A 24,636-nucleotide genomic window follows, 5' to 3' on the forward strand; every position below is an offset into this window, starting at 1 on the left:
AGCTGTAACAGAAAGAAATAAATAATTTCTTAGTAGCTTTTCGAAGACCATAGTGGTTTTTTTTTGTTTTATTGGTGAAATAGTAATAGATCCCTGCTTAACATCAATAGCAAAAAATAAAAATAATAAAAAAAGAAGGGGGCAAAGAAGCAGAAAGGCCTTGACCTACTAATATAAATGCTTAGTCTCTGTAGATGGATATTTAGGCTGCATCTGAACCAAGGTGTGTGATTCCCTTTGCGTTGCTATTATCAGCACTTGCCTGAACTGGAGGGCGATATGGGAAAAGGCAGTCAGGGTGAGAGGGTTTGGCGTGTATGTTGAGGGAGATTCCAGGTTTATGCCTTCGTAATTATGCTGTGAAGTAACGTGGAGGGGGAGTCTTAAGAGCAGATGTTTAGCGATACATTGTCACCAGAGGAAGGAAAAGCCGAATGGGATTTTCCTGATGTGTGTGGAAGCCTTTGGCAGTCACACTGGACATCTGTCTCCACTCTGGTCTGCATTAAACAGTCTTTCCAATGCGGTTACGCTGGTTTGCAGCATAGGAAGACATTCCACCACACCTCTAGGATTCACAATTTGAGGACAGCTCTATTAGCAAATAATTTAAGGCCAAGGTAGCCAGTTTTACAGAGGATGAGGAAAGCTCTACCAGCAAAAGGCCCTCAATTATTAGCCTCGTTTAATTCATGATGGTGTTGAGTTGGTTTAGTTTAGATATGGTTATGCCAGAAAGAGGTTTTTATGAAGCAAGCATTATTTTTATTAAATGCAAATGCCAAACCTTATTCATCCCACCTTACTTTTATTGATACTCTTAACAGAAATGTTTAGGAGGTTTGCTGACTTTGCTCCCTGTGCAGACCTTGGGCAAAGACTAGCTCCTCCAACCAAGGTCCTCTCTCCTGGATGACGTAGGAGTCCCGCATGCTGTCCTAATTTCAGAACATTATTTAGAGCATCCAGTCTATTGCAGGGCCTGCAGGCTGGACTACCAACTCATCAGGTCAGGAGCTACGCTACAAAACCAGGGCAGGATTTGGTCCCCCAATGGGGGTCACTCTTCAAACTGTTATAGTAAAAATAATTGTCCTGCTTGGAAACAGTTAGGTAATGAGAAATCTGATCAGATTTGGTAAGTGTACAGCTCTAATGAAGTAACCTAGTGATGTCAGACCACCAGTGCTGCTGAACAAATGTGCCATATGTCTGATTATTTACCTTTTCATCCTAAAATTTATGGGTGAAGGTTCACCAAACAGGAGCAAAAAGCTTTCATTTTGCTGTGAGTGCTTGTCTGCTATTTCACTTTATGTAACAAGTTCCAGGTGAACAGGCAAAATGACTTTCACTTCTCTGTTATTGGACTGTTTTTTTAATAAATGCAACCAGATTTTAACACTTACATCATCACGAGAAAGTGCTGATCATTTATCATATCCCAGAGTGTCCCCTTTCGAAGGAACATAATCCAAAGAAGTCTATGACCCAGTTTCTTAGCAGTGGGCATCGCGGTGCTCCTTAGCACAAACGTAATTGCAGGGGCAAAGCTGCAGAGGGTTTGATTCACTGCAGAGTTCCCATGCTGAGGGACTGGAATAACTGCTGAAATCAATACTGCTATACCAGTGTACAAACAGAGCCTTGCCGGGGGAGGTTTTTTCCTTCCAAAAAAAAAGTGTGCATGGATTTACTCACCTCGTCAGTAGTCCTCTTAATTTTACTCACATCAGTAACGCTTCTTGGCAGGGGCATAGTAGAGTCTACACTCTTGGCCTGGAGAAATTTATTATGCTTTTTCTGTAAAGCTATCTGCCTGATTTGTTGTTGTTGTTGTTTTCCTTTTTTTCTTTCCCCTATTTTCAGTGGAAGCTGCCTTGTGTTTGTCACAGGTCATCCCACATCACTGCAGCTCACTGGTGAAATGGCAATAATTGCACCGCTTGCTGTATCACTGCTGGCCTTGCTCTCCCCAGTTGTCTTATGGCATGGTGTTGCTTTGTTTTGTAAGGCAGCAGTTAAGAGGGCAGGGTGAGTAGCACTACAGTTGCATCGGATATAAATGTGCACTGGCTCTTCAGGTGTTAATGCAGTTCCAGGAGCAGAGCAGGAGTGCCTCAAAGTGAAACAAAGAGAAATCAAGGAGGAAGGAGGAGCAGGGAAAGCAGGAGAGAGCAAGGTCAAAATGCCACCAGCTGCCCCAGCAGCTTTTGGCAGTCTTGTTGAAAGCAAAGGGCTGAACAGATCTTGAAAGTACTCTCCAAGTATTCCTAAATGGTAGAGGATGCTGAAAGTTGCTGGAGAAACAGCTGAATGTTTGCTTCCTTGTTGTCATTTCCATTCCACTTTTGCTGATAAAAAGAAGACATTTATTGTCTTCTATACAAATGAGAGTTACTCATGTGCTATAGCAGAGGTGTGGGGGTCTCCAGGCTGTCTTTCCAAAGCCTTTACTGTTACTAACCATTTTTGCAAATACATGTGTTGAAGCAGAAGAGAAAGGGATGAAGCTGGATGTGATTTGTTAGACCAAACAACAAGTCTGAAGCTGTAGTTCTCTGTATCACACGGTTAAGAACAGATCTCATCAAGGTTAGTAGGAGGTAGTCATACGATATTCAAAGATGTGAGAGCCAGGGTTTTGCTTCGGGAGGCACATCAAGCCGTGTAAACGACAGTACCATGGTGGTATATCCATGCTCCAGCTGTGTTAGAAGTGGCCTGTGGAAGCCCCAGGGGACTTCACCAAGCTCTCCACACTTGGTGGGACATGTGAAGACTGCAGTTGCAGGTGCCTGAGTAGAAAGGGTTGGAGGAAAAATGGTAACATCCTGTGCGGGACAGAGATCCCAGAGTGAAAAGGGTGGCCCTAGGGCACTTAACCCCACTTTTTTTATCCCCTCTGTCTAGAGGATTCTTTGGAGTTAAATAAATTTCTAGTTTTGAATTTGTTTAATTTATTCTTGCTTGGAGACACATGTAGGTGTTTTAATGTGCCTTACTCAGTTTTATCATAAGTCAATTAGGAGCAGGTATAAACTAAACTGATTCTTTTACTCTTAACCAGGGGGTTGTATCAGCTTAATGAAATCAGTTTAATGAAATCAAACACTACTGCAAGGAGTCTCCCAAAAAGGTACCTGTGCTCACGTGTGTGTACACAGAAGGTGTGTGCATGTGTTGAATGTGCGTGTAACCACATGCAAGCAAGCAACTTTCTAAATACCAACCTGCGTGTCTGTCTGGGCATTTACAGGTTGCCAATTATTTTGTTATCACCACTAATGGAGAGATGTAAATACCCCTATAAACTCAACTCGCTGCTTTGGCGGCTCTGCTGACAGACCAGTAAACAATTTCTATGCAGTGTGATTTTCTACTTTAGGAATAGAGCCACTTAGAGTAGAACTCAGCGGTTTAGTGAGAAATGTCTAAAACGTTTACATAACCTATTTACATATGAATGCAAACATTACAGGCTTTATATTAACAGCCCTTGTTGTTGCTCATTACTATGCATAGAAAAAGACATCAGCATTTCTAGTAGCATCTACAAAATTATAAATATGTGATAGAGTAATTACTGATTTGGAAATCCAAATTATATTAAAATGATTGTAGCATCTGTGTCTCCAAAAACCTCTCCATTTGTCAATTCTAATCTTTTATTGCTTAGGCAATAAACATGATTCTGAAGTCTGTTTACACAGTTCTTTATGAATCCCCCCCATCTTGAAATTTAAAAAGTGGAGGAAGGAGAGATTTGAGGCGGAGGTATCTTAAATCAGCCCACAGCTGTTTCTCTCACCTTTTCTTTCCCCAGCTACCTCAAAAATACAAGACTTGGTGGCAGCCCTTTTGGATTTATCTAAGGTAATCGGGAGTTGCCAGGAAAATTGGGTTGGAGCTAATGAGATATTGCCTCCATGCTCTTCACGCTGATCAAAATTACCAAGGAAGCTCCTTACCAGACCCATTGGTGTGGGGCTGATCCTTTACTCTTTTACTACAAACTGGCTTAAGTCAAATGGATGTGAAGCTCCTGTAAGACAGGGGAGCATTTGGTGCGCTCCATGCCATAAGTGAGTACAACTCAAGCCACGATTTATTGCTTGCAATGCAAAGTAGAAAGTGAGGACATATTTTGACACTATTAATCTCAACAATGTTTTACTTCCAAAGGAGTCCCTGAAGAACCAGCAGGTTTCAGAAGGAGATTCACTTCAGTAAATAATAGTAGTAATAACAGTATTTTTTTCATCTGTGGATCTCAGAAGGCTTTGTGGGGAGGTCAGTATAATGCTTCCCATTTTCCAGGGGGAGAAAGAAAGGTACCAGAAGAAGAGATGTCCCCAAGCTCACTCTACCTGGTAGCAGAACTCCCAGGAGAGTCTTCACCGCTCCCTACCTTGTCTTCCAGCCACTGGAAGAGGCTGCCCGAGGGAATTCATTCGTCACTCACTCAGCCATGATCATTTGTAGCAGCCTCTCTTTCCAGGTTTTTCATTCCTTTGGCTGAAATCCTGACTGGGGGAAGTCAACGGGAGATGATTTGGCTCGAAATAGCGCTCTTGCTAGTAACAGCGAGTGCCAATGTCATGGCTGCACTGATAAGCTGGGCATGGTCTCACAGCGTCGCGCTGACCTTTAAAACGGTCTTTGAGAACAGGTCCTCATTCTTCATTTTGCCCGATGATGGAGAGCGAACACTTTTTCTGAAGGGGTATGTTTTTTATGGCGTATATTTCACAATTTAGCTGAGCCATCCTCAATTCACCTCTCGGCTTTAATAATGGTACTGCCTCTAGTTTTCATCTCTTTACACCTTCTGCTTACACCACACGGGGTCCTAAAGGCCTGTATTTGCATAGTAACAGTTCTGCAAGATGAAATGCTGCTGTATAAATAAAGCATTCATCACACCTGCAAGGGAGGTTTGAATAAAATCCTGCATAGTTTTACTGCATGAGCAATGAAAGATCAGAAATGACAAATGGGTTGACAAATGGTGTGCAGTGCATAAATAGCATTATTTATTTACTCGGTCATGTTGGAGTAAGTGAAATGAAACTCACTGGCTTTTTTTAGAGAGATTTCAGAGTATGCATAAAGACAGAGGCCATGGCATCAAGTGCCTGAGCCCTTCGTTATTACTTACAGGGTAAGTAGTCGTTAGCTGGGAAACCGAAGCATCACTTTCCTGGGCTGTGTGTTTCCAGGGAGTGACAGATAAGAGCCTTGCTTGGGATAAAGGGGTTTTCTTACTTTACTATTTTAATATTTGTATTACTATTTTACTATTAATATTTGATATTTTAGGGTTTGCTCATCAATCTGTTCACAGTTAACTATTTCTCAGCAGTGTCTGTATGCCTGCATACACTAAATTCAGCATAATGAAGGGCACTGGCTGTTCATATACAACAATTTAAAAAGCCTGGAGTGACACCAGTGCTATTAAGGGCATTGATGGCATAAGAAAAATCCCATCTTCTCAACATTTGAAAAAGAATTGATTTTCCATAGATGCACTGAGAAAAAAAAAGGAAGAATTGGGTGCCACCTGTGACTGAACATACTACTTTTGTGTATACTAAGAAAGAAAATAAAACATTGCCCGTAACCTATTTTTCTTCAGTCGTCAGGGTTAGCAGTAGTGAGTATATGAAGAGTTTCTTTAACCATGAAGCTAAGTCAAGATATCCTCACCTGAGATACCATTCTCCACTGTTCTTCACTTTTACTGGAAAAATACTTGGGAGAGCCAGGCTGCCGAATGGATTACTGAAGTCCTGCAGGATTTTAAGTCATCATAATTTTAATGATATTACATGGAACTGAATGTATCACTTTTTCCAATGCTGCTCTCACTCATACATAAATGGGTCAAATATTCACCAAGTCAGATAACAGCAGAGTCTGCCTAATACTTTATTCTATCAGTCCAACTTTTACTAGGAAGATAGGATGGCATTTTCAGCCCCTATCAAAATGCTTCCTCAGTTACTCAGAAGAAGTGAAGCCCATTGCAAAGGGAAGAAGTTGGACTTTGGCCCCATAATGGTGTTCTGCTAGAGGATGCAAACTAAGCGTTGGTGGCCATCCATGGAATTAAATCCAATTTGCAGATACCGAACAAAACCTGCAACCACTGAATTACTGCAAAGAGTAGGAACAAATGAGGAGTGAGGGACAAGGTAAGGTCAAACGAATATGCTGAGCGTTATGGTCCTGATGGGGTGCAGGACTTCAGAGATTTTTGTGACTTTTAAGCGTGAGGTGTCACATTATTGTTAATTTGTGTGAGTTATTGAGATGAAGCCTGCTGGCTAACAAGAACAGAGGAAGTCTTGCTAGTCACAAGCAGGGCAGGTGGCTTGTCAGCCAGAGCAGTTCTCCTTCAGCTGATGCAAGGGGCCCCATGTAATGAGGCTGCAGAAGGAAGGAGTCAGCTCTAAGGTGGCCCTACGGGACTGTAGCCGTCACCTCTGCACCCGTGTCTTTCCCTCCTTGAGACAATCAAGGTTTTTTATAAATATATATGTCCACAGGGCATGAGTAGAATTGGATGTGGCAAAAAGGTCCGGTAGCAGCTCTGTGGTGTCAGTCATCCAACACGGAGTTCACTAGGACCAAAAGCCAGTTGGCAAGTCACCCCTTGGCTGGGAAGCACTGCAGGAGCTACCATATGTTCACAAGTCACTTTCTGGCTGTGGTGCAAGTGGTGTAGAGCTGCCCAGCTGTGGCTCCAGCTCAGCAAGGACCACCATTTGTGTTTTATCCCTAACAGGGAAGAAATTTTCCCACGACCTCACCAAAAGCTTCCAAAATTTGTCTGAGCATCCATGGTCAGTTCAATGAACCTATTCATCCAGAGGGGCTGGGCAAGCCAGGGAGTGTTTTCAGACAGATGTTTGCAATTTAAGCACTTTTTATTATTATTTGTAAAATACCGGGGCCAAATTTTCTCCCTCAAAACCAGGTCTTTTGGTAAATCAGAGCTGGTGACCTATTTGTGTGACTGCAGGAGAACAAGAAAGCAAAATGAGCATTTTAGGGAGGAGAATGTGGTACCTGGCTGATAATCCTCGAGGCAACTTGGTCACGGTCGCAATGTAGGGTAGCGACTTAAATTTATAATTTATAATTTAAAAATGCTTCTATTCAAGGGAGGTCTTGGGTGGTCAGTCTGGGGAGTCTATTCAGTGACATGGACTGCTAAAACTCTTCTTGTATGCATTTTCTTAAGAGAGGAGTGCACTTGATCATGGATGACTTCCTTCTGGCAGGGCTGAAGTATTCATGGCCAAGCCCATGACATAGCTGGGAGCAGACCATAGCGTGCAGGTACAGTAGATACCATAAGTTAACCCAGGCAAGTACCAGAGGCTACAGCCCTCTGCACCTTGGTATTACCTAGGAGACAGAGCTAGCCCCACTCAAGGAGCTTTAATGCATAAGAATATCGTGTATGTTCTTAGCTTTCAAATGCAACGGGAAGGAATGAGATGGAGGGAGCAGCATTCTCTTGGGAAACCCACTGCCAAATCTGAGAGCTTCACATGGCTGCAGCAGTGCAGCTCCTTGTCATAAAATGGAGTATTTTATTTGCTTTTATTAAGTAACAGAAGCTTAATTAAGTTTCTCCTGAATGTAATAAAGTCATACAGCTGAATGTAGGTCAGTCCCAAGTAATTGTTTCACTGTTTTAGCAGCTGTTTAACTGATGCTCAAGTGTTAAATAAGAATGCTGGATTTTTATTTTATTTTTTTTTAAAGGGACTAAGTGGTCTCTTTCTCAGGGGACTGGGAGGTTAGCCTTGCCCCTTTGAACCTAATTAATCAACAGCGAGGCTTTCCCAGTGCTGGCTATGGAATGCTCTTTAATTGCTCACTTGTGCAGTCATTTGTTTTGTTTAACCTGCGCTGGATTAAACTCTGTTACAAAGGTCTTTGCTTCTGTAGTAGAACAACGCCAACAGCTCCAGCAATACAACAGCAAGCTCCCTGCTCAATTCCTGACACCAGGGAGGAAGAGAAGGACAGCTCTACCTGCTGTCCTGCTTGCGTGTCCGTGGGTCCTCCGCATCGCTTCTGCCAGGGCTGTCGTGCTGGTTCTCGGGGCTGAGCACTTGGCAGAGCGAGTATCATTAGCTGTTAATAGAACCCAAGAAATCTCCAGATATCTCGCACGCTATCTTTCATTAAATGTGAAACTTCAGAGACAGAAACTTTTAATGATTTTTGTGTGCGTGTGTGTAATACCGTGTGCTCCGCTGGGACCCCTCAGACAGCTCACGTCTCCCAACAGCTGTCAGGCAGCTCAAGTTCTTTCGCAAACTACCAATCTCCAAAATATTTCCTCCTTTTCTCAAGTATGGAATTTCGCCCCTGAGTCAGAGGGTCTGTGAGAAGTGATGATGGGATTTGGTGACAAAGTTCAGGCTGCCAAAAAATTAGGGCCAGAAATAAGATCTTTTATACTAGCCAAGGGGAGCGTCAGGGGGAGAACCAGGGCTGTGAATCTGCAGGCTGCAGTGGGACTCTGCTTTCACCTCCAGCCCTGGTGAGTTGTTTGGAGACAGTGCATTCCTTGTAATGCTTGCCATTAGCATGCAGAAGAAAGCTAGATCATTTTAAGATGTTTCAAAAAAGGATGTTAAAATTTATCTTCCTTTTTATTAGATCCAGTGCACCAAGGCACCCAGTGGCTTTAGAAATGTAAGTAATGAAAGGCAGAGAACAAATGTGAACTATAGAAATGATTTATGGAGACATCTGATGAATTTATCCTGCATCTTTACCCTTTCATCCATCTCCCTGGACTTCAGCTAGTATGTCTGAGCAGCATCAGTCACATTTTTTTTAAAGTTGTCTTGCAGGAGTCATGCTCCATGCTCAGGAATGTGGTTTTCCCAGTTTCTGCCCCACCTAATGCTGCTCTGCAATCCCAAGCAGGTTTTTATTTTTATTTATTTATTTTTTTTTTCACAGAGCTATCTGGGTTGGATTACCCAAGTGGTTAGGCACTCCATGACATAGCCCGCTGTCTGCTGTCTGAAAAGCACTTAATAGCCATCGGCTTTGCTGTTCTTCATGAGAATCAAGGAGTCCCAGGCTGTTTTCAAACAGCTGGGCCTTTTTGTAGCTACTCCAAGAACCAAACTCATTTGAAAAATTCACCTCTGGTGGGAGGCAAAGCTGTTCTGGAAAACTTTGGCTTCTTCCAAGGAAGCTTTTTTATATATAGCAAGTTTAATTCCATGAGCATAGCATTAGACAGACTCTGCAGTATGAAATAGCCAGTACTCCACTAATACAGTATTTTCCTCATCTTTACAAAGAAGGCTTGAGGTTTCCCAGTAGCTCTATTACTCTCTTCCTAGTAGTTGTTGTCTTACTGATGTTCAGAAGCTGCTTTCCTAACAGCTTTTTTCTTGGGGGAGTCTTTTTAGCCAAATCTGTATGTATTCTAACCATGTAACTAAGGGCAAATAAAGTACACGATGTGCAAGCACTGTCCCTTTCAGGAGGGTGACTGGAGAGAATGGGGTAGGGAGAAAAGCTGGTGTGCATGTAGAGCTGAAACCTCCCCCAGGAAGGATGGGGAAGGACAAGTGGGGAGGGAATGGCGTGATGGGAGGATAGAGGTGTGTGATCCCAGACTTCTCTCAGCTTTGTGTTGAGCACGACTGAGAATGCCCAGTGGATCTACTGGACCAATGTACTCAAAAATGCATCCCTTCATCTGCTCCCATGTTTCTGCATACACCTGCAGAAAGGTTGGTGCTATGTTTAGACACTGTGAGGAACATGACAATGGCAGTTTCAAGTACTATGTCTAAGATTAGGCTTTTTATTTATTTAATTAAAAAAAAAAGTTTCCTTCTGTATATGCTTTGGCTATGCAACACTGGGCTGGAAAGCGCATGAAGGTTTTGTGATGCTGTGCTCTCTATTGAGCTTAGAATCAAAGTGCAGGCTGCCTTTATTCAAGCTTTGGGCTGAAGATCAAAGAGCCAGAGTTGGCTACGTTGGAATAAAAAAATAATTCCTTTTGAATATCAAAACCATACTTGGTTCATTTCAGGACTCTTTTTTTGAGAAAGTTTGGTTTGTTTATGATTATTATTTTTACTGCTTTAGTGCCTGAGCCAGAGACTGGCCAAGACTTCTTTGCACAAGGTGCTGTACAAACTCAGGCGCTGTTAACAGATGCTGTATTAATAGTATATGACCGTGGCAGGCTGTTTCATTCATTAATACTGTCTTTTTGTCTGAACTGATTCAGCTGTGATGCTAAAGGCATAACCTGTCACATGTTGATCCTATGGCTCACTTGGTTGGGAAGCTCCCTATCTCAGCCTTCCCCCCACAAGGCTGAGGGGCATTTGCTTTCATAACTAAAAACTGTGGCCCTTCACAAAAAAATCACCTCAGTATCATGCCATTGGCAAGAATGATGAAGAGAGAGGTTGCTCTGAGTTTTAGAAACAGTGCTGCATCGATGCCTCCAGTTCACTCCTGAGTTCATCAGGGAGTTGCCCAGCTTTGACCTCCTGTGCTGTTTGGACGTATTCATTTTTGTTTCATTCAGACATTCAATTATTATGTCAAATTTGAGATGGAGTGCCATACAAATGATTTTGGCCCAAAACCTTTCTTTAACCCTATTCACAGAGGTGAAAGGCTAATACATTAAACCTATCAGCCCATGAATACAGATTATTTTAGCCTGTTTAGAGACAGTGTTCTCTAATCTCACTTTTTCCTTTTGCAGGAATCTGTCACTGGCCAGGAGGGAAGCGTTGGGTGCTGACAGTGAACTGCAGCATCACGTTTATTATGGGCTGTGTAATTCCTTCCTTGTACTGCAAGGAAATGTGACAATTATTGAGTGGGGATGCAGTGGAAGTAATACAAGATTTTCCCTTCCTCTTTTAAGAACAGGACAGAATATCTTTTGTATTAGCTTTTATTAATATATTTAAAAGGTGTCTAAATGTTCTTGTTCGGATTTGCCCTAAGGATGACTGGCTTCTGAGAAGAGAAGAGGTGGAATGTAGCAGCAGCTTCTGAGAATGACAGGAAAAGAAAATGAAGTCTTTTTATTGATGCCTGGAAAGGTGAAGCACATCATGCGTGAGCCACCTCTCCTCTCTGCCCTGAAATGTGTGTTCCTGACCCAAGCTCTGGCTGTTCCCGCTGCAGTAGTCAAAGCTGTTGCTGCCTGCAACTGCCCCGAAGGCTCCGCATGAATTAGCAGCCCTCCAGCAGACTGAGCATGCACAGGGGCAGCATTGCCTGGCACAGCGAAGGTGGTAGGCTTGTGAGCACATCCCAATGTCTTGCACAAACACAGGGAAAAGTCCTGGGCATCAGTAGCTGTCAGCACCAGTTGCAGGCTGGGACCTCCACCCACCACAGTGGGCTGCTCTGTGAGTGTGAGGCTCCTTGTGCAGCACCTTGGTGTCTGCCATAGCACCATCCCTGTGTTTGGGCCACCCTCCTGTGCTGTAGATACAGGGGATGAGTAGGTAATGGTAGTCTGCTCTGAATGCATTTCAGAGCTCTCGTAGAGGAAATAATCCTTTACCTGTTGCTCTGGCTATCCCAGCTCCTGATGGCAGCGCTGAAGAAGCAGAAAAAAATGGGCTTTAGCTTGCATTGGCTTGTGTTAAAATGGCAATGAAGACAAAGTAGGGTGGAGTGCCAGCTGAAATTCAGCCCAGACCTCCTCTAGCCTTTAATTTGACCTCCTAACCCAAATTAAAAGCCAGACTGTTTTCTGTTCACAGTTATTTTAACTAGTGTTAACTCTGGCTAAACCACCGAGCATTTTATGGGTTGGTTTGTTTTAGGCGTTTACTCTCCTCTCCAGATTTCCTGCCAGTGTTTTGTAAAGTGGATTTTTATTAGGGTGCTACAGGAGTTTATGGAGTTGGAAGAAGTAAAGTACCTGTAAAAGGGGAGATGTAGTCCTTTAAAAGATGAGCTTTACAGCCATAAGGCTTGCCTGGTTTTGTTTTCAGCCCTACAGATGCATACAAGAAAAGGTGATAGCATTGCAAATGTGCTTGTGTCCTTAGCTCCTCGCAGCTGGAGCAACACTGCGACTACTTCAGAGGTGCTCAGTGCAGAGTTTTTCTCCATGCTAACCCCAACCTTTTTTCCAAATATACTGGATTGCTTGCACAGATTGTCGTTTTGTCATTTCTGACCTAATGACAAGTGTTTCTTGCAACAGGCAAGTTCAGGTTCCCCGTTGCCACAGGGTGGCTGTAGCCAGGCACATTAGTACAAGGCACTTGTCAGGCTTTCCTCTTGGGGTGCTTGTTGCTTGCCTTTGGGGATGTGAGAGAGAAAAGTTAACGCACACAACGGTGCAGCATGGAAGAGAAAGCTTTTGTTGCCTGGGGGAACTGTCCTTTGGAGGGTGGGTGACAAATCCATGCTGTCCCCACTGGCAGGTGTTGCCCCAGACCTCAGCCTCCTGAGCTGAGGAATCCCTGGCATTGGAGCAGATGCAGCATGTCAAGGGATGCCCTGGATTGCTCTTAAATCTGTTAAATCTTGTGAATTTGCTGTTAAATGTTTCTTGTTAAAATTTAAGGGCCTTATCAATGTGTTGAAATGGCTTAATCACTTTTTTTCCCCTTTTTTCTTTTTTCCTATGTAAAACTGGTATTTAAATTATTTCCAGGACCTATTTTCCATCTTGCTCCCAGGCTCTCCCTCATACATCTAGGCAGTCCCCTCGGTGACCTTTACTGCTCAAATTCAGGTTGGCTCTGCAGGATTTTTCTGCTGTTTGCCTGGCTCGGGTTTTGGTGTGGTTTCGGTGGTTTGTTTTTCTTCAATCTTGCTTTGCTTAATATAAAATAATAATCAGAGGAATGAAATGGGTCGAAGCTATAGAGAGAGGAATCTATTTCAAATAAAACATCGTAAGATTTTACAATAACCATAGCAGTTTAAATGCATCTCGTTGGCATGCTTCCACAGAGCCGCTTGGTGTGGCTGCAATTAGAGTGCTCTGTGCCTCTCTCTCTATTAGTTTGATCACATAAGAAGCAGCCTAGCTGACAGCTCGGGCACCTGGATAGATAATTAAAACCTGTCAATAAAACAACAAAATGCAGCGTGCAGCGGGACTCGTCTGTGCTAGCATTAAACACCACAGATAATTACACCGCACAGCAGAGGTTGGAAAGCCAGCTTCTCCATGCTCCGAGAGATCAATAAAAAAGACCAATTCGTAATGTAGAAAATGTTACAGGAACTGGATTTTCATCTCCCTGTCATTAGGTCCTTTGCTTTTAACGTTTTGCAGAGGCAGAGAAAGATTCTGTTGAGGAATTCTTTGTTTTTGAAAGCTAAACATGCGGAGGATTTAGCTTTGCTTTTGTGCAGAACGTTATTGAAAGCAAATGTGGGGAACCAAAGGCTTTTCCCAGGGCTTGTGGTTCTCTTCTCCCCCTCCACACTCCGCTGCCTCCTTTCCTTTTCTTTTTTCCTTTCCTTTTTTTTTTCTTTAATTTTTCCTCTTATTTGCAAGCCATCATGTTGACTCCACTTAGACTCCTCTTATAAGTGAATTTTCTCTTTGCTTCCTGTTTACTTTCTCCAGGGTATTATTATTTTTTTTTTTCTTTTTGGCCCTTCCTAAAGGGTTGATTTGGAAATATCACATATTGACAGGGAAGAACACACTCCTGGATGATTTATTCACCATGACAGGCTTTTTCTTTAAGCAGTCATCCAGAGAGAAGATTTTCGTGTTTCAGAGAGGAAAAAGGATGTCTTGCAGCGTTGCCATGAAGGATAATGAATTAAGTCTGTCTCTTACTGTAAAACCATTAGAAAAGTATAATAGACCTTGAGAAACAGGCTTGGATATTGATGTCTTGGCTATATTAGCATGTGTAGTCACATGATGGCTTCCTTGTCTTTACATAAAAAATAGTCTATATGAAATAGGTGTTTCAGCTGAGGGAAGAGGGAAAAAATATCTTTGGGTTTTGGTGACTAGTGCTAATGAACACAGATGAGCAGGCTTGGTGGGCACACGTAAGCATTAAGAATTGCCTTGTGCTACAGGAGGAGGGTAGAACAAGTTACAAGCAGGGTTTGGCAACAGCAGTAAAGGAAATGGCAGCTCAGGGCTTTCCAGTTTAAATCCAGGTTCATGGCCATGTAGCCTGAAATTTTCCGTGCTGTGTTTAAGACCTCTCCTGCAATAGCCTGATTCTCATTCTTCCTCTCTTTAGAAGCTAGTGCAAATAGTGTAAAAACGCCCTGAAGTTGTAGGCCAATAAACATTTTAACTATTAAAAGCACATATTAAAAGCTGAGCTATGTGTGCGTGAGATCAGGCATTTCAGAGCTCTGGATTAGGAGTGGGCATTTCAGCGGGAGGATAGCACCGGGGTCAGAAAGGTGACTGCAGTGGCTCTGGGAAAATCCATCTTCTGAGCAAGGTAAATTATACAGCTCTGAAACTACCAGGGCTGTGAGAACTGGTTAAGAGATAGAGGCTAAGCACCTCAAAGGCGTTTGAGACCCTACTCCAGGGCTTTGAGCTCTAATAAGTTGCATCCTTGCTTTCCCCCTGGTGTCAGAGGGAGGTGGGTGATGTCCCCACTTGGAGTGGCTTCCAGCACACCCCGTTCACAGGAGCTCCCAGCCACACCATTGTGTAAGGGTTGCTCCACCTCACAAGAATGCCTCTGAGGGATAAGGACCAGGAGGAAGACTGTGTGTTGAGGATGAAATGGACATTTGGATCTCGAAGCTTTTTGCAGCCCTGTGCAAAGATTTCTGCTTGCTCTTCCCTCAGGTCCCTAGCTCTACAGGGGCTGCCCCCGTGGTTTTTGGCACTCGCTTTTCTTGTCTGGGGCGAATGACCCATCTGCCTGGATGGGGGGAGCTGGAAGGCTTACTGCTATTGTGCCTGTGATGATTAGTGCTGAAAGGCTTCTCTTTGGGATTGATCTTTTATTTTGTGCTGTCTTTGCATTTTTTTTTTTTTTCTGGCAAACATAACACCCCAGACATGTCTAGCCTGATGCTGTTGACATGTCTGTGCTATTAAAGTTTCTGGAAAGGCCTAAAATAAACATCACCTGCCAAACTATTCTTTCTTTCTTTCTTTCTGGTTTGGTAAATATATCAACAATGTCAGCATTGGAAAAAATCAAAGATGTCAGACCAGGAATAAGCAGCTGTTTATGTCTTAAAGTGCTTCTCCCTCACTATCATAAGATGACCTTGTCACTTAAAAATCATAAAAATGTTGCTAGGGAGAAGGAATGGAAGTATGCTGAAGGGAAATTAAGTTTTTGTTGTTGGTGGTTTTTCTTTCTTTCTTTTTTTTTTTTTTTTTTAAAGTCTGAATTGAGAGTTGCAAACAGAGTTGAGCCCTGAAGCTGATTCTGAACTCAAATGTTTCCTTCAATCCCACTGTTGTAAATGGAAAACAAATACCGCATGAATTATTATTGTTTCACATTAAACTCCTGAAATTCATTTTCCACTGGAACAGGAAGAAGTTCTGCAAAAATAATCCCGATTTTCTGTTACAGTGTATGTGTTGTACTGGATCAACACCTCCCTTCTAGGATAAACATTTTTCCTTATCTGAAAGACAAAACAGCTACCTTGATAAGTGGAAATAAGTATAGTTGGAAAAATAACAAAGCTACCCTTCTTTTCCTGTGAGTGGGACAGTTTACGTGCTTTCCAGGAGATGGGTTTTCACTCCAAAACATGTATGTAAATAACATGAACTTCTCTTTCTCAGATGCTGGGTGCTTAATGCTGCTGAGTGCCTCAGGCTGACTTTTAGGAGGGTTTGGGGTATTCTCCTTTCCTGAGCATACAGCGTTCAGTCTCACAAGGCGGGGTGAAAATGGAGATCTCTGGTTATGCTTCGTTTTCAGATCTCTTGTTAGGCACCTGTACCTTTGCAAAGAAGTAGATTTGTTTGAAGGAGCCGATGGATCAGCACTGGAAATAAGAGGTGCTTGTGAAAAGGCAGTGGTAAGAGGCACAGATGGATGTGAAAAAGGGTGACTGTGATTTCCTGGAATATTGTTATCCTAGAGCCAGTGATGCAAACAGATCCTGCCCTGTTGGAGGAGGATCAAGCAAGATGTGGAGCTGCTTTTTTGTAGTGTAATGCAGGGGGATGCTGACCCCTTTCCACAGCTGGCTAGCTTCAGTGGTCTCCACAAAAACACACACAGGGTGCCATTTAGGGCAGCCCTCTTTGCAGCAGAGACATATCCCCACCAGAAACTGGATGGGGCCCAACTCATTAGATGCTTAGCAAGCAGTAGGCCACCAAGGGCTCTTACCATGGTAATGACTTTTTGCAATTACTGACTTGGGCAGAATTCGAAGGTAGAGGTGAAAGGTGGCATATCCCTGAGTTATCTTTTCCCTGGCTGCAGTTGCCCTAATTTATCTCAGCAAATAAAAGGAGCCTGCTTTGCCATTAGTGCCAAGAAATCACAAGAACTCAGTATAAAATACCATGATTTAGAAAGAAAAGCTAGTGCTGCTCGTGGGCTGGTTTGCTGGAAAAAGAATAAGGTACAATTACATGTTTTTCCATCCCTTTTCAAGGCTTCAGATGCATCTTCTTTTATGCATCTCCTTTTCTAAGTCACCTCTTGTGTGTCACTTAGTGTCATCTGGGCATTTAATGTGTCTGGAATGAAAAATGACAAAACCAAAGAGACCAAGAATCTGTTATAAAAGTGGAAAAAAGTATGAGCAAAACCACGGCAACCAAAGTTTTACCGATGAGTGTTTCTTACCCCTTCCTTCCCTTAAAAATTTTGTAGGCTGATGTCTGACAGTAATAGTTGGTTGAATGGGTATTAGTTTTTTCTAACATTTTTAGACCAAATTGCCTTCTTCCTTTAAGCATGCTGGAGTGAAAACCTGCAGGTTTCATCTCGGGGTCTTAAAAAGAAACTCAAAATGCCAAGTACAGGGCACAGTTTTGCTGCCAGTATGAAATGTGCCGAAATGTGTGTGGGAAAGATTTTATTTATTGTTTTTATGAGCCCTTCTTTGAAAGTTATGTGAGGTACTGATACCACTTAGTATTTCAGATTTCGTTTGGGAGTTTTTCATTTTGTTTTCAGTTGTTTTTCCCCAGGTGGCACTGACAATTTGATCTCATCTTCTTCTGAAGTTTCTGTGCTTGGTAGGCACATGTTTTGCCATCCTCTATGTAGGGAACTGCTAATGTATAGGGAGGCTGCAGCACTTCGTAGAGTTAGGGGAAAAAGCCCATCCTAGCACCCTGTGTTCCCCATTCACCTCTTATATTGTGGTGATATTCCAGAACACAGCACACCTTGGGGGATATTAAAGCTGGTGTTAGCAGCCTGAAGCAGTTGGGCTTATAACTCAGGTTTTCAAACATTGGTTATGAACCTGGAGCTTTCTAGGTTGCGTGTTTTTGCTTCTGGTTTTTGCATTCAAAATGCTGGTTCCAAGTTCTTGCTGCCTTGAAAGCATGAAAAAGAAATGGCTTTAGAGAAAGGCTTGGCCATTCAAAGCAAATGCTTCTTTACAGACAGAAAAACAAGAAAATATATGCAGATGGGCCCTAAATGTGTCTGTTCTTGCTCCCTTCCATGTTCCTCCCCCCTTTCAAAATCCTAATAAATTTGGATCCTGACTCATGATTTTGAAATGTCTCTTTGATCCATTGCTCTTATATTCTATGTAACATGCCCAGGGTTGTCCCTACTGCCAGTGAAACTATTGATTAGGCCGGTGCAATTGCTTTTTGAAAGGCACATTGAGCCCAGTAAAGGATTTTTGTTGAAAGTGAAGTTTTGGATGATGTTCAGTGCTTCTCCTGGAAGGCTGCCCACTTACACAGTCCAAACTACCTGTGATATCCCAGCCAAGCCACCTGTCTGTTAGTAGTGAGGGTAAGGACAACAAAGTCATCCTTTCTGTTAATAAAATTATTTTTCTGTGTATATGATAAAACTAGTCACTTGCTGTGATAACTGTCTCCTTTCAACAAGAAAACATGAAAACATCCCAGCCCTCTGGATTATCTGTTATCCAGCAAAAGAGCCTGATGAGCAAGCATATCAGCTCTTATTAATCTTTCCGTAAAATTAAAGAAATTATGGAGCTTAAGGCAGTGACTAATGAATCAATTTTAATTTATGGGCTCAAATAAAATCCTCATTAAGCCTGACAAACTATAGCCTCAGGTAAACACAAAGCATTTCCACTGCAGAGCTAAATGTGTTCTGTGCTGTATGTTGTGGCTTCTGCCAGAAGAGCAGTGGGGTCAGAGGTCCCATGTCACATCGGAGGAGGTAGCGTCTTAGAGAAAGTAAATGTAGTGGTCTAGCCCTTAGGAGATCTCTTTCTGGCATGCAAAACGATAAAAAATCAAAGACTAATTATATTTCTTCCTGCCTCCTGTTTTTTTTTTTTTAAAAAAAAGAAAAAGTAAAGGAATTTTCTCCATAGGATTGCTGTTTCCTGAATGTGTTTGCATCCCCAAAATACTTAAAAGTTGTACACAGAAGTGCCTGTACCATGACAACAGAAGCAAATGTGGGTGTTCACACACGCACAAGTCAATCACCCATAACTGTGAGCCAAGTGTGGTGCAGGGTTGGTATCTCTCAGGGCCCAGCCTGGGTGTGCTCTTCACCTGAAAGACACTCTCTGCAATGGGAAGGGTCGCTTCCCTCCGCATGCAGGGGAACAGTAAAATCTTCAGTGAGAATAATGTTCACTTTCAGAAGAAAGCATACCACCTCAGGAGATGCATCCATTCTGGGCAGAATGATTGAATAACTTAGCCATTTACAGCTAATACAAGCGTGTTGGCTGTGTATGAAAAAATACTATTTTCACAGAATCATAGAATATCCTGAGTTGGAAGGGACCCACAGGGATCATCTAGTCCAACTCCTGGCTCCACACAGGTCTACACACAAATTCAGACCTATGACTAAGGGCACAGTCCAGATGCTTCTTAAACTCCGACAGGCTTGGTGCCATGACTGTATCCCTGGGGAGCCTGTTCCAGTGCGCGACAGCCCTCTCAGTGAAGAACCTCTTCCTGATATCCAGCCTGAACCTCCCCTGTCACAGCTTGACACCATTCCCTCGGGTCCTGTCACTGGTCACTAAAGAGAACAAATCGGCGCCTGCCCCTCCCCTCCCCCTCGTGAGGAAGCTGTAGGCTGCCATGAGGTCTCCCCTCAGCCTCCTCTTTCCAGGCTGAACAGGCCAAGTGACCTCAGCCGCTCCTCGTACGTCTTCCCCTCTAGGCCCTTCACCATCCTTCTAGCCCTCCTCTGGACACTCTCCAAAAGTTTCATGTCCTTTTTGTACTGTGGTGCCCAGAACTGCACACAGTGCTCGAGGTGAGGCCGCACCAGCGCAGAGCAGAGCGGGACAATCCCTTTCCTTGACCGACTAGCAATGCTGTGCTTGGTGCACCCCAGGGTACGGCTGGCCCTCCTGGCTGCCAGGGCACACTGCTGGCTCATGTTCAGCTTGCTGTCAACCACAGCCCCCAGATCCCTCTCTGCGGGGCTGCTCTCCAGCATCTCGTCGCCCAGTCTGTACGTGTAGCCAAGGTTGCCCCAACCCAGGTGCAGGACCTGGCACTTGCTCTTGCTAAACTTCATGCAGTTGGTGATCGCCCAGCTCTCCAGTCTGTCCAGATCTCTCTGCAAGGCCTTTCCACCCTCAACAGAGTCAACAACTCCTCCCAGTTTGGTATCATCTGCACATTTGCTCAGAACTCCTTCCAGTCCTACATCCAAATCATTTATAAAAAGGTTAAAGAGAGTTGGCCCTAAAATGGAGCCTTGGGGCTCCACTGGTGACCAGCTGCTAGCCTGATGCGGCCCCATTTACCACAACCATTTGAGCCCTACCCGTCAGCCAGTTATTCACCCATCGTATGATGGTTTTGTCCAGCTGGATGCTGGACATTTGGTCCAGTAGGATCCTATGGGAAGCTGTGTCAAAAGCTTTACTGAAATCCAAAAAGATCACATCAACTGGTTTCCCTTGATCAACTAGACGGGTGATCTTATCATAAAAGGAAATCAAATTTGTTTAACAGGACCTACCCCTCGTGAACCCCTGTTGGCTGGGACCAATGACACCAAAGAAGAGAGGAAAGCGGTTTTAATGATTGTTCTTTATTGTTGTTGTTCTTGTTGTAATGTATTTATTTATTTATTATTTTTCTTATGATTATTCTATCAGTTTGTTGCCCCGTCTTGGGAAGAACTGGTAACCAAGCATCTTGAGGGGCCTTTACGCTGCACTCCCGCGCTTCTTCCAGGCAGACCCGAAGACTTCTGCTTCTTCAGAGGAGCAGCTGTCTGTGTCACCGTTTTGAGGGATCTGCTGCTCTTCTCTGTGCACCACCATGCAGGGCGCAGCTTCGTCTTCAGGCACCTCTTGGGCAGCCTTCTCGTCCTCAGGCCGAGACACCCCATGCCCAGCGTGGCCTTCGGAAGGGTTCTCCTGTTGCCCCGGTGCAGCAGCCCAGAGGAATCCGAGTGCGCTCTCGCCCACTGCTTGGGACTCCGTGCAGAAGAGGTGACACCTCTACAGGAGAGGCGGGGATGGGGGAAGGGGCGGGAGGTGGGGGGGGGAAGAGGCCATCCTGCAGGCAAGCCTGCATGATGGTAACTGGATGGCCTCTCCCCCCTATTTGCGGAGGCGGAGGCAGGGCCAGGAATATGGAGCAGTCCGGGCGCTTCTGCGAAGACGATGGTGTGGTCTTGCTGGTGGGAGCCCTGGCACGATGACGCTGTGCCATGTCAGATAGGATGGAGGTGGATCCACCTCCATCAGCTCTTCCTCCGCAGGTGGATCCACCTCCATGGGCTCCACACCATCCGCCGCGGCTGCTCCTTCTCGGCCGGCGCTCCTCCGCCTCCACTTCTTCTGTGGTTCCGCAAACCACTTGCTCCCAAGAAGCAGTGGGCAACCGTCAGCCCAGGACCTCTTCATACCAACAGTCGCTGGTTGTCGCCAGAGGGCCTGGGAGATCAGTGAGTGGGGGGCCAGGCGCAGGGGCTTTTATAGGCCCCAGGACAAAGAGGTGGGGGGCAGATTCCACTGTGACATCAGGAGGCCTCTGTGATGGCCTCTGTGATGGCGCACCACGCCCCAGGCCCAACATGGCCGTGTTGGGAGGGGGCTTGTGCAGCCTGAAAGAGGCCCTCGTGTGGAAGGAGGAGGAGGGTCAGGGGGGCTGAGGGCCCCTTTCCTGGGGGTGGCTCTCTCGGGACATTTTGCTTGCCAGAGAGACAGGCTGCCCCTTGGGCACCAGGACTGCCCTCCGCCTCCACTCCTGTGCCCTGGCCTCCAGCCCCCTCCTCATCTCATTCCTCGGGTCCCTGTGTCACCAGAGGGTGGCAACAATGTTTTGGGAGGGTTGCGGGTCTTCCATTACCCCCAACCTCTCACAGACATGGCTCCCTGCAAGAGCTGCAGCCCCCTGTGCTTGACAGGAGCTGGGATGGGGCGAAGCATGCAGATATCCCACCTGTAGGAAAGGGTGGCGTGGCCAGCCTGCGCTAGGTCTGCCAGCAGTCGATCAAAGCCTTGCTGGTGTTTGAGTGGTGTGCCAGCCCTTCCCTGCTGTCCCCAGCACCTGCCCCTGCCCTTGGAGCATGAGGAGGTGCCATCTCTTGTGCCCCCAGCCCCAAGGGGTGTCTCGGTCTGAGGAGGGGAAGGCTGCCCAACAGGTGCTTGAAGATGAAGCCACAACACGAACAACAACAAGAACAATAATAATAATAAATGACAACCAGTAAAACCGCTTTCCTCTCTTCTTTGGTGTCATTGGTCCCAGCCAACAGGGGTTCATGAGACCTGTAGACTTCTGCTTCTTTCGAGGAGCAGCTAGCTGTCTGCGTCACCCTTTTGAGGGATCTGCTGCTGCTCTCTGTGCACCGCCATGCAGCTCTGCAGAAGAAAGAGCCCCAGGCTCACACGTTTCCTTTCCCACAAGCTGGGCTGGTTTGGAACAGCCTGCTGTCCAGTGCATCCTAAGAACATCTAGTTTTCAATCTAGCGCATCTTAGATAGACCCCTGTATATCTTCTAGTGTCTTCCTAAATGTAATTCATGTCCACCCAGGCATCTTCAAAACAGCTTGCCTACAGCATAAAAAGATCCTCAAATGTATTTTTTTCAAACAAATGTGGTGAGGTTACTGTACTTGTGAGGAGACTTTCAGTGAGAATTTTTTATTTTTTTCTTAATTAAAAGGTTTAATTTTTATGTTGTGGAACCAATTTCATCATAGAATCATAGAATATCCTGAGTTGGAAGGGACCCACAGGGATCATCGAGTCCAACTCCTAGCACCACACAGGTCTACACACAAATTCAGGCCTATGACTAAGAGCACAGTCCAAACGCTTCTTAAACTCCGACAGGCTTGGTGCCGTGACTACGTCCCTGGGGAGCCTGTTCCAGTGCGCGACAGCCCTCTCAGTGAAGAACCTCTTCCTGATATCCAGCCTGAACCTCCCCTGTCACAGCTTGACACCGTTCCCTCGGGTCCTGTCACTGGTCACTAAAGAGAACGGATCGGCGCCTGCCCCTCCACTGCCCCTCGTGAGGAAGCTGTAGGCTGCCATGAGGTCTCCCCTCAGCCTCCTCTTTCCAGGCTGAACAGGCCAAGTGACCTCAGCCGCTCCTCGTACGTCTTCCCCTCTAGGCCCTTCACCATCCTTCTAGCCCTCCTCTGGACACTCTCCAAAAGTTTCATGTCCTTTTTGTACTGTGGTGCCCAGAACTGCACACAGTGCTCGAGGTGAGGGCATACTGCTGGCTCATGTTCAGCTTGCTGTCAACCACAGCCCCCAGATCCCTCTCTGCGGGGCTGCTCTCCAGCATCTCGTCGCCCAGTCTGTACATGTAGCCAAGGTTGCCCCAACCCAGGTGCAGGACCTGGCACTTGCTCTTGTTAAACTTCATGCGGTTGGTGATTGCCCAGCTCTCCAATCTGTTCAGAGCTCTCTGCAGAGATTTCTTGATAGTATACTTGGTGAATAGTTCTTTTTCCTCTCAGTGTTACTGCTTCCATTCTTTGCTTTGCATTAAACAGCATCATTCAAGATGACTGTTTTTGTGGAAGCATAAATATTTCGCAAAATCTATTTATTATGCCTGCCATAAAATATACAATGATTATTTTTGCCACAAATGTTGTTGCTTTAGTTTTTACATTTCATTTAGTTGTGACACTGATATTTAAGGCTAATTTCAAGAACTAGAGGGCCACACACCCATATTCATTATTTATAAATCTTCTTCTCAACTTGTTCTGAAAAAAATACCTCCTGGTGCTGTAAGAACTGCTTGGAGGGGAAGGGGTTTTGCACTGTTCATCTCCCCTTTTGAAAAAAAATTCCTCTTCATTATGTGTACAGGCAAAGCATTATCTTATGGGTATGATTTAGCTGGAATTTAGACAGCATGCAAGAAAACGGCTACCTAAAGAGTGGTGATAAGCTGATGTGGACGTATGTCAGTGTTTGCCATCAGCCTTTGTATGCTCTCTTGGGGAGCTTCCCAAGCTGATGCTGAAGTCCCGGTTTCTGCATCTTCACTCCTGCTGGTGCTGTGCCAGAAGATGTGCCAGACCTGTCCTTCTGCCCAGGTTGTTTTCTGACTCTCTTCTTTTGCTTTGCAGATGCAGTAATCGGACCCAATGTGCAGTTGTGGCTGGCCCTGATGTGTTTCCAGACCCTTGCCCTGGGACATATAAATACCTAGAAGTTCAGTACGAATGTGTCCCTTACAGTATGTATCTTGATATATTTGCATTTCTTTCTTTAATGGAGAACTGATTTATTGTGGAGAATGGGCCAGCCTTGAGCTTGTCTCTTCTTGCCTGAGGACAAATAAACACTCAATGACAAACTATATGCATCATGTGAGACTGAGGTGGTAAGATATGAAAAACTGTCCTCTGTGCAAGGTTTGTGCTTAGGTTAAAAATATCCTAGTAGTACCCCATGTTTGGCCTGTTATGCAGTGTTACAGTTATGTGTCACCTTTTTGGAAAACATTTGTAAAGCTCCATTAGTGAATGCAAACCGTAGGAATAAAACATTATTGCTAGCTTATAGCTTCTCTTTCCAGAATTTTATGCTTGTCATTGAATAGCAGTGCACTTCCTTTTAGTGTCCTTTTAATTGGTGACATTTGATAAGTGCCTTAAATACAGTATTGTAACAGCAAGGAGATAGAAAGCTTATGTTTTGGGAAATGTGATGTTTGATGGTAGAAACTACTAATTTGTAAGCTTCAAAAATTATGAAGGCAAATTGCATACTTGCCATTTAGCCTGAATTTTTGAGGGCGGAAAGACAGTCATCTGGGATTACAGCAAGATGGGCTGAATGGGAAATGTCAGAGTTGCAAAAAGTTAAGTGTACCTCAGAATTTGCTTTCTGTGGAAAGGAAATCTGTTAGATGCACTTATGGTCATGCTGTCAGAAATGGCATACCTCAAAAAGAAGTACGACCGGTAATACCAGGAGTGTACTTTTTATTAGCAGTTGTAAAGAGCTGAGCAGTGAATAACAG

The 24,636-nt window shown here is 44.5% G+C and overlaps 1 protein-coding gene across 1 annotated transcript in view; it reads left to right on the forward strand.

Annotated features, from left to right (window-relative positions):
- The window catches only part of ADGRL3 (adhesion G protein-coupled receptor L3), a 525,203-nt gene that overhangs the window by 288,359 nt on the left and 212,208 nt on the right, over positions 1 to 24,636 (forward strand). Inside the window, 1 exon segment of the mRNA XM_040555050.1 lies at positions 23,738 to 23,847. Coding sequence (XP_040410984.1) covers positions 23,738 to 23,847 — 110 coding nt within the window.

This window comes from Cygnus olor, chromosome 4 (genome assembly GCF_009769625.2).
Source record: "Cygnus olor isolate bCygOlo1 chromosome 4, bCygOlo1.pri.v2, whole genome shotgun sequence".
Lineage (NCBI taxonomy): Eukaryota > Metazoa > Chordata > Aves > Anseriformes > Anatidae > Cygnus > Cygnus olor.